The sequence below is a fragment of the Choloepus didactylus genome, chromosome 1 (genome assembly GCF_015220235.1).
Source record: "Choloepus didactylus isolate mChoDid1 chromosome 1, mChoDid1.pri, whole genome shotgun sequence".
In the NCBI taxonomy this organism is placed as follows: Eukaryota; Metazoa; Chordata; class Mammalia; order Pilosa; family Megalonychidae; genus Choloepus; species Choloepus didactylus.
In genome coordinates this window covers 77,422,630-77,438,586 of record NC_051307.1, presented here as the reverse complement: position 1 = coordinate 77,438,586, position 15,957 = coordinate 77,422,630, and the positions used below count along the sequence as shown (strand labels likewise).

The 15,957-nt window shown below is 42.2% G+C and overlaps 1 protein-coding gene across 1 annotated transcript in view; it reads right to left on the bottom strand.

The window, feature by feature from the left end:
* Positions 1 to 15,957, bottom strand: part of C1H3orf52 (chromosome 1 C3orf52 homolog) — a 56,000-nt gene that overhangs the window by 24,806 nt on the left and 15,237 nt on the right. Inside the window, exon 3 of the mRNA XM_037835329.1 lies at positions 4,771 to 4,898. Coding sequence (XP_037691257.1) covers positions 4,771 to 4,898 — 128 coding nt within the window. The remainder of the gene's footprint in view (positions 1 to 4,770; positions 4,899 to 15,957) is intronic.

Sequence of the window (15,957 nt, the reverse complement as noted above, 5' to 3'; positions counted from 1 at the left end):
ACGTAGATAACTTGTTGTGAGTTTCACAGGTCCACAGCCAAAGGGGAATTTTGCACTAGGACAGACCATGCTTGGAACTGATTTCGATGGGATCGTTTACTTACCCACTGTTACTGAAATGATTTAAGTTTTTGTGATATTGTGATGGGATATGGAAAGATCATGTTTTTCTGGGATCCATGGGGTGGAATGTGCCAGTTTGGATATATTATGTTCCCCCAGAAAAAGCCATGTTCATTAATGCAATCTTGTGGGGGCAGATGTATTTAGTCTTGATTAGGTTGGAACCTTTGGACTGGATTGTTTCCATGGAGATATGATACACTCAATTGTAGGTGATAACTCTGATTACATTATTTCCAGGAGGTGTGACCCTGCCCATTCAGTGTGGGTCTTAATTAAATCACTGGAGCCCTATAAATGCTCAGATAGAAGTTCACTGCTGCAGCTTAGAGAGACATTTTGAAGACTGCCATTGAAAGCTAATGCTGACACTTTGGAGAATGCCATTTTGAAACGCAACCTGGGAGCAAGCAGACACCAGTCATGTGCCTTCCCAGCTAACAGAGGTTTTCCGGATGCCATTGGCCATCCTTCAGTGAAGGTATATTTGTGTTGATACCTTAATTTGAACATTTTCATGGCCTTCATACCATAAATTTGTAACCAAATAAACCACCTTTATAAAAGCCAATCCATTTCTGGTATTTTGCATTCTGGCAGCATTAGCAAACCTCAAAACCATCCTTGAATGCCTTTGTGTACCTCTTCTTGCAAGTGTTCAAGAGTTTTCCTTGGGTACAGGCCAAGAAATGGAATGGAAGGGTCAAAGTGTAGGTACACGCTAAATAATGCCAAATTGCTCCCCATTTCACCCTCCTCCCAGCAATGTATAAGGGTTCCATTTCCTGCATCCTTTCCAGCACTTAGTGTTACCAGATTTTTAAATGGTAACAGTATAAAATGGTATTTCCCATCTTTTAATTTGCATTGTCTTGCTTACTAGTGAGGCTGAACATCTTTTCATGTGTTTATTAAGTATTTGAGATTTCTCACCTCTGATATTAGTTTCCTTACTTTCACTAGGGGTGTCTGTCTTTTCCTTATTTATCTGAAGTGGTTGGTTTTATATTCTGGATATTAGCTGTCAGTTTTTATGCTACCAATATCTTCTCCCAGGCTTTGCTTAGTCTTTTCTTCACGTTTCAGAGATGTGAATCCAAACCTAGTAGTACTCCAGGACATGTGGCTGAAGTCATTTATTGTATTTCTCTTAAGTTTACACTTGAAGATTAAATGGCCTGTCTTCTAGCAGATCGGTTCTAGCATACGTCAAGAGGACTGTGCTGGGTTTTGGTTACACTCCCTCACATGGACCCAGCTCCAGGGTGGGAGTGAGTCCATGGCCAGGCCTCTGAGAGCATGCCCAGCCCCTCTATCCCAGCCTGAAGCCCCAGTCTTGAGGATGTTCTGGAAATCTCTCCAGCATCCAAAGGTACCAACGTGCTGAGGCAGCTGCACCCAGCTGCACCTATTACTGCTTAGTGGCCCATGACTTGATCCAGTAGCAGCAGCAGAACATGCCCAGTGGCAGTGCCCAGAGGAGCACACTGCCCATCTTGTCTGCCAGCCAATGCTGAATGAAGCCTCGAGCAGGCTGTGCTTCCAGCAGCACATTCCCACTTAACCCACCTTTCTCTCCATTCAATCTCTCAAAGACATAACAGGGAATGAGAGTACCTACTGTTCATACTGCTGTAATCTTATTACTGTGGGGATTTTATAAGAACCACACATAACAGGCAATAATAAATTTTCCCTTTTAACTGATAAAAAAACAAGGTTCAGAGAGGTTTAGCAACCTGCCCAAGGTCACTCTGCTAGCAAGTGGTGAAGCCAAAATTCAATCCTAGAACCCCAGGTTCTTCACATTTCACTACACTACCCTGTGAGGCTGACACAATAAAGGAAATTGTCACCTTCTGAATATCAAAGAAGACAATAAAAAAGTATAAAATAGGAACTTTGGAATAAAACCTCCGCAATCTTAAAATTCTTGGATCCCACAGAAAAGAATGGTGACAATAGGCCAAGAGTCACATAGAACTTAGGAACTAGGAAAGCAGTGTTCTCAGGACTGCTCAGAATGACAGTGAGAAAGAGGAGGATGCTATAGAGGGGATTTTTTTTCAAGCACTAAAAAAAATTAATAATAATAATGTGCCTGCCTTCCTTTTAGATTGAGCTTCTTATGGCAGGCATCTTGTCTGTCCTTCCTTCCTCCCTTCCCTCTGTCCCTCCTTCCCTCCCTCCCTCCCTTCCTTCCTTGCACATAGTAGGTTCTCAGAAAAAAATTTAACTGGTTAATTGATGAAGTGCTGAACTAGATAACTTACAGTGCCATTCTAAGATTCTCATTGGTGGCATGCTCCCCTCCTATAATTAGGACATATTTAAATATGTGGGGGTTGTTAATCATACTGTCTACTTTGGGCCCCAAGAGGATCAAACAGGGGCCCCTCACCCCTTCTTTGGTGTCTCCCACACTGTGCTTACAAGGCCTGGGATCCCGGGGAGCTGATGACCAGTGTCTGACACCATGGCTAATTAGAAACCAGCTTCCAGAGTAAGGGAGATGTCTTCCCTAGGCTATCAGAGGTGCCATCGTTAACTCCTGAATTAAGGAAGGGAAGAGGTATTATATCACATAGCTAACAGGTTGAATTAAGCAGAGTAACAGTTTCAATCTTGAGAGAAGAAAAATTTGACAGTGAGACATAAAAGGAACTAGGTAAACTGTATTTAGAAAAGCAAATAAGGAAAAGAACATAATTTTTCAATTTACCTTCCATATCCAGAAACTTGTGGAAGCTGGCCTAAGTGGAAGGAAGGGGCTCTTGACCTGATTATAAGACAGTAAAATCTCTTGAGTTCTTCATTTCTGTGCCTTAACATATTTGGTTGGGGAGCAGGAGGCAGGAAACTTCTCGCCTCACTGTGCCTTACTTCATCTGTAAATCAGATAATTCTTCAAAAAAAATGTTTTTCAAAGTTCTTTATGTGCAATCTCATGTGCATCTGTGAGGTATACAGGTACAGCTATTTTCATTTATCAGAGATGGAACTTGCTCAAAGAGGCCTGTTACTTGCCCCATACCATTATGATTCCCTGATCCCTTGTCATTACACAAGGATGAGATTCAAAAAAAAAACAAAAAAAACCCTGGAAAATCTGCTCATGCCTGGCTCTTTGCAAGAGACATGGCTCCACGGTGAATAATTAGCATTTCTTTCCTTTTGGCATAGAATGTCCCGTCTGTAGCAGGTAACATTTCTGCCTAGAAATTGCAAAACCCCTCAACTGAAAAAGAAGAGGAAAGTAGCAAGGGACTATTCACTCAGTAACTTGCTCTGGAAAGCAGGTCAACGGAAAGGAGGAAAAGAACTTCAGATAAGATATAAATAAGGAGGAGATGGAAGAAGAGAAGCGCAGAATAATCATTGCAGGGTCCAGACTCATAAGAACAGGAGAAATCAAAGGTCCTGCTCTTGGGTACCTAGAAACTCACATTGGGGTGACCAAATGAAATTGCCTTGTTGAGGAGTTTTTGTAGGAACCAAATGGAAGCCAAATAAAGAAGGCTCACTCCACTGGACCTATCAACTAGAGGAAAGTCTAGTGGGCGGCAGGCTGGCCTTGTTCAGAATTTTCTTCCCAAAACATTCTCTGGGTCTGGCCGTGAGCCGCTCAGATGCTGATGAGATGACCAAGAACACCCCAACCAATCCTCGTGGCCTGGCTGCAGGGCCCCACGTGTCACAAAGGGCTCATTCTCCCGCATTCCCCACCTCACGAATGATACCACCATCCATTCCCCAGCCCCCCAACCAGGAGCCTGGAGTCACGCTCTCCCTCACCCCCAAATTCAATCACTCACTAAGTCCTGTGGAATTGAGAGGACCTCCTAAACCTCACTTAAATCTTCCTTATCCTCCCTGGCACTGCTCTCATTCAGGTCCCCGTCATTTCTCAACCAGACTATCGTGGTAGCCTTCAAACTGAGCTCACTGCCTCCAGTCTTGCTCCACCATCAGACAGCCAGGCTAAGATGAAAATCTGACCTTGTCAATCCCCAGTAAAATCTTTCAGTGCCTTATGATCTGACCCCCACCTTTCTCTTCAGCCTAACTCTTCAGCAGGTCCCCACCACACCCTTTGCAGATCCACTAACGTGTCACGCTCTTTTATCTAGAACACTCCTATCTCAACTTTTAAGATTCAATCTGAGTATCACCTCCTCCAGGAGGCCCTCCAAGCTTCCATCCCCACCTCAGGGAATTTAGATGCCCCTCCTCTGTACTTCCATAGAACATTGTGTGTATCTCAATGGTAGAATACATCACACTGTCTTATAATCATTCAGTTGTTTCCTTTACTTAGACTGTGAGTCCATTTGGGGCACAGACTATATGGGCCTGCCACCTGGAGTGTCATCCAGCACATTGTAGACCCTCAACAAATACTACAGGTCAAATCAAATATAAGCAAGGGTGAGTAAATAGAACATCATCAGCCAGGATGCATTTAGCCAGAGACCAGGGCTCCTCCCTCTGGCTTTCACACTACAGGAAATAGATTTCTAAGGATCAGTTTCTGCCCAAATCCAGATAAGGAGCCCAAGACTGAAGCTACTTACTCTATAGCTCTATGCCAACTCATATTTTGATGAGAAAAACTCAGTAAACATAATTAGACATAGACATAATTACCCTCTTAGTAAGCAGGTTAAGCAACTCCTCCTCAGTAACACATTCTTCTGGAATCTTCACCATGACCAAGAATGTTTTATTTGACGATAATTCAAGTATTTCATTTTCATCTTCATCAATGTAAGTTGCTAAAAAGAGTGGGGGGGGGGGACAAAAATAAAGTTAAACACACATAAAATAATAAATTTATTTTTTTGCTGGCTGCTACACTTCAAAAAAAAAAAAAATGATGCCCATTCCTCAAGGGTAGAATCTGGACATGGTAAGCCAAGAATAAACAGAAATGTTTCCATACAATGCAATGTTATTCACTGATAAAAAGAAATGAACTATTGAGCCACAAAAAACATGGTGGAACCCTAAATGCATATTGCTAAGTAAGAGATGCCAGTCTGAAAAGGCTACATACTGTATGATTCCAACTGTATGACATTCTGAAAAAGGCAAAATGATAGAGGCAGTAAAAAGATCGGTGGCTGCCAGTTTGGGGGTGGCATGGCAGGGATGAAGAGGTGGAGTGTAGGGCATTTTTAGGTCAATGAAACAATTCTGTATGATACCATAATGGCAGATACATAACATTGTACATTTGTCAAAACCCCCAGAACAATACATCACAGAGCGTGAACCCTAATGCAAACTATGGGCTTTAATTACTAATGACGTGTCCATATTGGTTCATCAATTGTAACAAAGGTACCACCATAATGCAAGATGTTCATAATAGAGGAAACTATATGGGGGGGCAGTATTTGGGAGCTCTCTCTACTTTCTGTGCAATTTTTCTATAAATCTAAACCCACTCTAAAAATAATGCTTATTTTTATCTTCATTTTATTGAGATATATTCACATACCACTCAGTCATACAAAACAAATTGTACATTCGATTGTTCACAGTACCATTACATAGTTGTACATTCATCACCTAAATCAATCCCTGACACCTTCATTAGCACACACACAAAAATAACAAGAATAATAATTAAAGTGAAAAAGAGCAATTGAAGTAAAAAAGAACACTGGGTACCTTTGTCTGTTTGTTTCCTTCCCCTATTTTTCTACTCATCCATCCATAAACTAGACAAAGTGGAGTGTGGTCCTTATGGCTTTCCCAATCCCATTGTCACCCCTCATAAGCTACATTTTTATACAATTGTCTTTGAGATTCATGGGTTCTGGGTTGTAGTTTGATAGTTTCAGGTATCCACCACCAGCTACCCCAATTCTTTAGAACCTAAAAAGGGTTGTCTAAATTGTGCGTAAGAGTGCCCACCAGAGTGACCTCTCGGCTCCTTTTGGAATCTCTCTGCCACTGAAGCTTATTTCATTTCCTTTCACATCCCCCTTTTGGTCAAGAAGATGTTCTCCGTCCCACGATGCCAGGTCTACGTTCCTCTCTGGGAGTCATATTCCACGTTGCCAGGGAGATTCACTCCCCCGGGTGTCTGATTCCACGCAGGGGGGAGGGCAGTGATGTCATCTTTCAAGTTGGCTTAGCTAGAGAGAGAGGGCCACATCTGAGCAACAAAGAGGCATTCGGGAGGAGGCTCTTTGGCACAATTATAGGGAGGCCTAGCCTCTCCTTTGCAGCAACCATCTTCCCAAGGGTAAAGCCTATGGTAGAGGGCTCAACCCATCAAACCACCAGTCCCCTATGTCTGTGGTCATGTTAGCAACCATGGAGGTGGGGTAGGCGAATACCCCTGCATTCTCCACAGGCTCCTCAAGGGGGCACTACATCTTTTTTTTTCCTTGTTTTTCTTTTTTTTTTTTTAACTTTCCCTTCTTTTTTAAATCAACTGTATGAAAAAAAAGTTAAGAAGAAAACAAACATACAATAAAAGAGCATTTCAAAGAGACCATAACAAGGGAGTAAGAAAAAGACAACTAACCTAAGGTAACTGCTTTACTTCCAACATGTTTGTACTTTACCCCAAGAAAGTTACCTAATATAGCAACATTTCTGTGAACTTGTTCCTACTATATCCATCAGAAATTAACAGACCATAGTCATTCCTGGGCATCTACAGAACGTTAAATAGCTTATCTGTTCTTCTTGGATTATTGTTCCCCCTTCCTTAATTGCTCTCTATTGCTAGTTCCCCTACATTCTACATTATAAACCATTTGTTTTACATTTTTCAAAGTTCACATTAGTGGAAGCATATAATATTTCTCTTTTTGTGCCTGGCTTATTTCGCTCAGCATTATGTCTTCAAGGTTCATCCACGTTGTCATGTTTCACGAGATCGTTCCTTCTTACTGCCGTGTAGTATTCCATTGTGTGTATATGCCACATTTTCTTTATCCACTCATCTGTTGAAGGACATTTGGGTTGTTTCCATCTCTTGGCAACTAAAAATAATGCTTATTTTTTTAAAAACAGAAATGTTTTCTCCTCTCAATAAGACGAAATGATAACAGGAAGCTTGTCACTACCATGATAAAATTTTTGTTTGATTGTTTTATGCTTTAAGGGGTCCAGATTCTACTGCATACAGGCTGAGAGGAAGGCAGGCTGGAAGGCGTGCAAAGAACATGAACTTCATTGTGAAACTGAACCTGCAGCTTAGCTACGTACACAGGTGTCAAGGGAGGTGCTGGGCTACAGTACTGAGGACGCGGACAATGACTGATGGGGGACAGGGAGTGGGAGCAAGTCACTGCACTGCATCACACTCCAGTTCTGTGCTATCCAAGAGCCATGGTGAGGAAGTGACATCACCGAACAGATCAAAGGTGGGACTGGAAAATGAGCATGTGAGCCCCTATCTCCAGTCTCCCAGGGAAGACGGCGGAGTGAAGTCTGTGGAGACTGTGAAGTCACTCCTCTGGAATGTGTCCCACAGGAGAAGGTTAACCCAATATTTGCAGAAGGGAAACCAAGCAGGTCTCGGGGGCCGAGGGCACACAGTAATTACAGTCTTGGAACAATGAGTCCTGTGCTGCTGCTTGTGTTCTAATGACTGTTAGCTAACTGATTTTTAAACAGTGTTAAAGGCAAAACATACAAAGTCAGGAGCTGGGAGCTAGAAGCTGGCACCAGTGCTACTAATTATTCTCCCTGGCTCCACACCAGCCTCACCAGCTGGGCCCACACAGGGGACCACCTCCCTGCCCCTGAGAAAGGCGTGGGTGGATAAGGTTGCCGCAGATCTTTCCCTCAAATCCTATGCTCCAAACATAACAGCAATCTGCCTCTTTTCCTGGACTTCAAGAAAACCATAGTGGAATAAATTCAGTGTTTATGATGAAAGAGCAGGTGAAAAGACATAAGAATCCTGATACTTATTCCATGAGGAAATCTGGAAAAGTGCAGCATTAGGGAGCAAGGGGGTGTGCTGAAAAAAGTTAGCACACCAGGCCTGAGACTGCTAGCCTTAGAAAGACCTGCTTGCAAAGCTGGCCCTTGGCTGACATCTGGGAACTTGGATTCCAAGAGGGTTCCCACCATAAACTAAAAGAGTGGCTCAGCCTTGGCAAGTGATCTCACTGCCCTCCTCCCTACCTGGGACCTGACTCCCAGGGGATATACGCAGGATATGACTCCCAGGGATGAATCTAGACCCAGCATCGTGGGATTGAGAACATCTTCTTGACCAAAAGCGGGATGCGAAATGAAATGAAATAAAGCTTCAGTGGCTGAGAGATTTCCAATGGGGTCGAGAGGTCACTCTGGTGGACATTCTTATGCACTATTTAGATTACACTTTTTAGGTTTTAATGTATTGGAATAGCTAGAAGTAAATACTGAAACTAACAAACTGCAACCCAGTAGCCTTGACTCTGATTGTTTAACAATGTAGCTTACAATGGGTAACAGTGTGATTGTGAAAACCTTGTGGATCATACTCCCGTTATCCAGTGTATGGATGGATGAGCAGATATATGGGGACAAAAACTAAATGAAAAATAGGGTGGGATGGGGGGGATGATTTGGGTGTTCTTTTTTATTTGTATTTTCTATTCTTATTCTGATTCTTTCTGGTATAAGGAAAATGTTCAAAAATAGATTGGGGTGATGAATGCACAACTACATGATGGTACTGTGAACAGATGACTGTACATCATGGATGATTGTATGGTATATGAATATATCTCAACAACAACAACAAAAGAAGAGTGGCTCAGGAGCCTAAACTGTTTGTTCAAACAATGTGGCTTATGCAACACCTGCTTTCCTCTGGGAATCTACAATCTTGGTATGTGCTAGGCAGAGAGTGCCTACGTGACCAGCCCCAATACAACCCTGGACATTTAGTCTCTAGTGAGCTTTCCTGGTAGGTAACATTTCACACATAGTGTCACATCTGTTGCTGGAAGAGTTAAGTGTGACTCCACTGGGAGAGGACTTTTTGGAAGCTTGTGCCTGGTTTCCTCCACACTTCACCCTGTCCACCTTTTCCCTTTGCTGATTTGCTTTATATCCTTTTGCTATAATAAATCATAGCTTTAACTAAGACTCTATGCTGAGTCCTGTGAATATTCCTAGTGAATCACTGAACTTAGGAGAGGTCTTGGGAATCCTCAATATAGGACATTATCCCTGCATCCTTATTTGTTGTAAGTCATTACATTTTGTCTGATAAGTTATACACTCATTGCAAAAAAATTAGAAAGTATAGGAAATTGTACCAAAGCAATAAAAATGCTAATAATTCTTTAATCCAGAGTTTTTCCATACATTTTATATTACATAGTTGAGGTCTTAATGAGTAGATAATTTGTATCCTGCTTTGGTTGTTTTCTCCATGATTTTAATTTGTCTTGATTCTTTTGTTGTTGTTTAAGATATCAAAAGCCATTCACCATGTATTTGTAATTCCTTGCAAATATTATTCTAATAACTGCCTAATGTTCATAAAAGGCTCACCCATTCTCCTAAATCTGACATTGAGAGTTTTCCATTTTCTACTGTTTATGAATAATACTGCAGTGGACATCTTTGAGTTCTATGTCCCACCACCACAGATTATAATAGCATATATCAACACCTGAGAAAACAAGAGGACACCAAATGGTGTATACAGGATTCAACTAACTGCTAAACTCAAGGACACCAAGAAGAGATGCCAAGTTTGAAAAGAGGTCTCCAATAATAGTTCTAATGACAGACTTATCTTGAATTATCCAAATAATGAATCTGTACAAAGACCTGACTATCTAGTCGCATTTGTTAAAATAATAACAAAAACAAAATATTAGACTTGGCCAGTCAGGGGAGTTTTCACGTCACTAATGAGACTTAATCTGGGTAGCACTTTCCATGTAGAGAAAACATGTTTAAAAGAAAAAAAAAGAAAAGAAAAACTCACAAAGTGAAACAGTGCAGACCCGTAAGGACAAACATTGTTTTGATTCCACTTATATGAAACATCTAGAATAAGCAAATTCATAGAGACAGAAAGTACGTTAGGAATGGGGGAGTCGTTGCCCAATTGGTACAGTTTCTGTTTGGGGTGATGAAAGGGCTTTGGTAATGGATGGTAATGGTAGCACAACATTGTGCACGTAACTAATGCCACTGAGTTGTACACATTGTGCCTATTTGGATATATTATGTCCCCCAGAAAGCCATGTTCTTTAATGCAATCTTGTGGGGGCAGATTTATCAGTCTGTTGATTAGGGTGGAACCTCTGATTGAATTATTTCCATGGAGATGTGGCCCCATCCATTCAGGGTGAGTCTTGATTAGTTCACTGAGTATTTAAGAGAGAAACTAAGAGCCAACACAGACCCCGATGCTTGCTGACGCTTGGAGATACAGACAGGACATTCAGAGATGCTAAGAAATGAAGCCCACAGTTTTCCCCAGAGAAGCTAAGAGAGGGCTCCCAGACACACAGAGAGAAAGCCACTGGAATCAAAAGCTGAAAGCAACACGATCTGGGAGCAAAGGATCAGCAGATGCCAGCCACGCGCCTTCACAGCTAACAGAGGTGTTCCGGAAGCCATCAGTCTTTCTTCAGTGAAGATATCCTCTTGTTGATGCCTTAGTTTGGACACCTTTATGGTCTTAGGACTGTAAATTAGTAACCAAATAAACCCCCTCTGTAAAAGCCAATCCATTTCTGGTATTTGCATAATGGCAGCATTAGCAAACCAGAACACGTATGAAAGTTTAAACGGCAAATTTTATACTACATATATATTACCACAATAAAAAAATTTTTAAATAGATTGAGATTGTTCACTAAAAACTGTAAGCAACTGAAAAGCTATGGGATCTGCCTGACATACTGTCCAGGAATAGGAAGAGAGCTCTTTTGGAACAGGCTTGAAAGCCACTATTGTGAGAAATTAAAGTGATTTCACAATTAAAAAAAAAAAAAAAAACTCACAAAAACATACAAGGTACACTGGAGTAAAATGAAACCAGCTCTTCAGCTGGAGTATAAGAACTAAGGCCAGAGAAGGAGGCTTTTAGTACCAGGTGTTACATGTCTCCTAGGAGGGAGGTGGAGGCTGGCACTTGGGGAGGTTAATCTGGTGATGAGGTATGGGAGGAAATGGAACCAAGAGAGATGGGAGACAGAGAGGCCATTAGACTTAAGATGGTGGGAGACCAATTTTTACTGACAGCTATGGGAACAGGAAGGGATGAATGAGAAAGCCCAGGATCATGGGAACAGAGCGAGTTTTAAAGTCAGCCAGACTTAGTTTGAACCCCAGCTCAGCTACTTATTAGCTGTGTGACCTTGAGCAACTCACTTAAATCTCTGTGGCTGTTTCCTCAATAGGAATATTAATGCCTGTATTGCAGAATGAGAATCAACCACATGTAATGTACCCAGAGCAGTGCCTTGCACAAAGGAGGCACTCAGTGATGAAAGTCAATTTCAAGACATTACCAAGGAAGGATTGCTAAGATTTGGTCATAACCTAAATAAGAGGGAAAAGAAGAAATCAAAAATAGTTTCAAAACATCAAGCCTGGGTAACAGGAAGAATAATGGCTACTGTATTAAGACACTCCACTAAGCACTTTATAGTCATTATTCTCATGTAATCCTCAAATCAACCCTATGAGTTAAAGTATTATTGTTCCCATTTTTAAATGAAGACATTGAAGCCTAGAGGAAATGCATAATCAACAAGCTAGTAAGTCACAGAGCCAGGGTATATTTATGGACTCAAACTCAGAAATTATTTACTTTTGTGCAAATATGGAAACTGAGGCCCAGAGGATTAACAAACTTGCCTCAACTTATACAAGCAGATGTTGACAGAGCTGGACTAAACCTTGGTGCCATGATTCTCTGTGAAACTATAAAGGATGAGCTAATTAGAGAAGGGGATCCAAATGGATTGTAGTTTCACATGGATAATGATTGAGATGATGACGGTTATGTCCAGGTAGAGATCTCGAGCAAAGAGAAGGACTAAAACTCAGGAAAAGTGTGTAGATGTAGATCTAGGAGTCACCTCCTTGAGGGGATGGCCACTGCCCTGGGAGTGAATGAGCTCTCCAAGGGAAATAAAGAAGACTGAGGTAAGCAAGGAGGTTGAGAACAAGCCTCAGGCACCCATGCTGTGGAGGCAAAAGGCTAAAATAGCAAAAGACACCTAAGATCCAGGAGTTCTGCTGACCCAGGAAAGTACAGTGCAGTCGACAGAGCTGAAAGCTGCAAATAAGGCAGGAGGTGGGAGAAAGGCCATTGGATTTCATGACCAAGAAATTGCTGGTGACCTCAGGAAGTAAAATTTGGGAAGTAAAAAATGGATACGAATGGTTTAGGAGTGAGGAAAAGGTGACATGCAAATGCAGGCTTCTCTTTCAAGAAGTTTGCCAGTGAAAGGAGAGAGAGAAAAATATATCTAATAAAATTTAATATATCTAAATAAAGCAGCACATAATTCTGAGGGAAGATTGTTTGGAAGGAGAGAAGATGTTAGCATCTTCTTAAAGAAGCCTAAATTGGGAAACACCTGAGGATGACTGGAGAGAGATCAGGGTTCCTGAGGGTCCACAGTTTGGAAAAAGCTGGAGGGGAGGCTTTGGAAAGCACCAGTGAAGAAGTAAGTCTTGGTGAAGTGGAGAAACATCAAAGACTGGAGAGAAAGAGGAACACATATGTGAAAACGGGAAAAAAATTTCAAAGACTGAGACTACAGAGTTGCTACTGTGTTCCTGACCCCAAAGACCTTGGGTAGCTTAGAGCTTGCTCACGCTATCTGCCGTGGATTTTCCCATGAGTCACCCTACAGCATGGGAAACCTGCCCTGTGAAACCTGCCAGTCAGGACCATGTGACCTCGTAAGATGTGGCTCCAATTCCCGACTCAAAGGCAAAACAAATCCACTCAACACTGTGTCACTTGGAAGTCCCTGCTTACATCTCGGCACCACAGCTTACATCTCCTACTCACAGAAGGACCTGTAGGTTAAGATAGAAAAGGGGTCAGGCAGAATCTTTAATGCTGGGGAATAGCAGATACGGGTCCCCACAGAGTTAAATCACCCTTAAATCATATTTCTAAGCATCTCCTTGCATGCCACAGTTGGTTTTAGCAACATTTAGAATCTTTTGACCAAACCAAGGCAGGGTTTCATTCTTCAGATGTTACTCAAGGTCTCTCCACACTCAGAATGGGGCAAATTACCATAAAAAGCAAAACCCCTGAGGACACTTAGCTGGTTCTCCAAATAATCCAAAAAGAAAATGACTTCAAGGAAGCAGGACAAAACAGCCTTTTGAAGGTTTCCCGTTATACCAAAGAGTTCATAATTCCTTAGTGAGAAGGAGAAAATCCACTAATATCTTTTCCCTGAAGAACTGGGACAAAACCAGGCCTCCAGACTCAACAGGATTCCCCAGGTTCTGCCCGTAAAATTGCCATTTTTAAAAGGATTTCAGTGTCTACTATGAACCTGATGGAGTGCTAATCTCTCCTCCACACTGGGCAGGCAACCCCTCCCTCAATTCCCTAAGCTGAACCCAGAATCCTGAATTTGTCTTCACATCGACAATGGGCAGAGTGGTGGAAAGCCCCGTGAAACTGGATGCACCATCTGTTTAGAGTTAACAACAATAATAAAACTGATTGCAAGTTGTTCGGTGTTATATTATCACCATAGGCTCACAATTCTTACATTGCCAGTGACACAATCCTCCCCACCAAACACCCTGCCCTTGGTACTCCACTGTCCCCTCCTAGTTACCCTTTCCATTCTGGCGTGCATTTCCTGTCTTCTGCTATATCTACGCCAACTAAACTGGACACTTATTAACAATCCACCACCCTCTGAGCCCCAGGCTGGCGGCTGCAGAGCCTTGAGACAGGCAATTAAGGGGTTGGGAAGAGGGAAAGCAGGAGGCATATACAGTTCATGAGGAACCTTAGCTTCTTGACAAATCCAGCACTGCCCTTGACTCTCCCAGCACTGCCCTTCTCCCAGGGAGCAATGTTTTCCGCAGTTTCAAGGAGGTGCTCAGATGTTCTGCAAATAAATGATTCATATCAATGGGTTTGGCAATTATGTAGTGGCTGATTATTGCAGACTGCCATCCCAGAAGTGACTACAGAGCTGCTCCCAGTGGGGCTGGGGCTGGCAGAAGGGAGCCCTGTCCCCGCACCTTTTTTGAAAAACCTACTGCACTCCCCTGCTGTCTACCACGACTTTCCACATGGCCTGCCAGCGCTGAACTGCAGAGTAAAATGAAAGTATTTCCCTAATTAAAAAATATATATATACACATATATATACACACACACTAAATCTTTCTAACAATGTTAACATATTTTAAAACACAAATTTACAATCAAATTGGAAATGTTTGTACCACAAATGTTAAAAAATCCTGCCCTTATATCTTCCTATGAACTTTCATGTATTCCTGAGAAACTGTTGGGGGGGAAATGGAATACCTTCATCTGCAGGTTGTTCTTTATGAGTTGAGAGAGAAGGACTTTTTGAGAACGGAAGGTAGCTATTGGGTCTTATGCTTTAGAATTCCTGAATATTAAATCAGCTAGATTGGCTGAATCATCCTTTGTTACAGGCCCCAGACAGACAAATCAGCCACCTTTCAGGATAGCACCAAGAAGCTGTGATAGGACAGGATCATGTGACTCAAATTTAGTTTCAACACTCACATGTGGGAGGTGACATGAAGAGGAAGCATCAATGTTGACATCAAATGATTGTCCTCAGCCTGATGAAGGAGGTGTGGTGCCTCTTGCTAACTTCTTCCTACCTGAAGTGAGCCTATGGCCTCAAAGAATCAACTACTCACCTAACTATGCCTCGCAAGTAAACACAGTGCCTGTGCTTGAGAAACATGCTGGGGGTTGGCACATGTCATCACAGTTTTCCTATTCTTTGAGGATGATCAAGCCCTGAAACAGGAGATTAAGGGCTTGGGAGGAGGGAAAAACAAATGTGGTTCCTGGGGAAAACTTCCCAGACTCCTTCTCAAGCCACTCAGGTGCCCCCCACTACTGAGAGTCAAACCCTCAGGGAGACTGGCTCTCCCTCAGGACTACCCAGTTCCATAGGAACCCCCCTCCAGCATCAACACCACACATACAAATAAAACTAATTTTCTTCTTTCTATTTTGAAATTCAAATGATTACCCACTGTGTGCTAGTTTGGATATGTTATGTCCCGCCAAAAGCCATATTCTTTAATGCAATTTTGTGGACAGACATATTCGTATTGATTAGGTTGGAATCTTTTGGTTGTTTCCATGGAGATGTCACTCAATCAACTGTGGGTGAAACGTTTGATTAAATTATTCCATGGAAATATGGGCCCCCCCAATCAGGGTAGGTCTTGATTTAATCACTAGAGTCCTATAAAAAGAGCTCACACACAGAAGGACCTCAGAGCAGCTGAGAAAGACATTCTGGAGATGACCACTGAAAGCAGACTTTTGTTGACACTTTGGAGATGCTAGCCCAGTGTTTGCTCTGGAACAGCTAAGAGAAGACAAAACGCCCCAAGAGCAACATTTTGAAGAACGCACAGAAACTGAGACAGGAGCCGGAACACAACTGAGGATCAGCAGATGCCAGCCACGTGCTTCCCAGCTAACAGAGGTTTTCCGGACACCATTGGCCTTCCTTTGGTGAAGGTATACTCATGTTGATGCCTTGATTTGGGCATTTTCGTGGCCTTTATACTGTAAATTTGTAGCCAAATAAGCCCCCTTTATAAAAGCCAATCCATTTCTGGTACTTT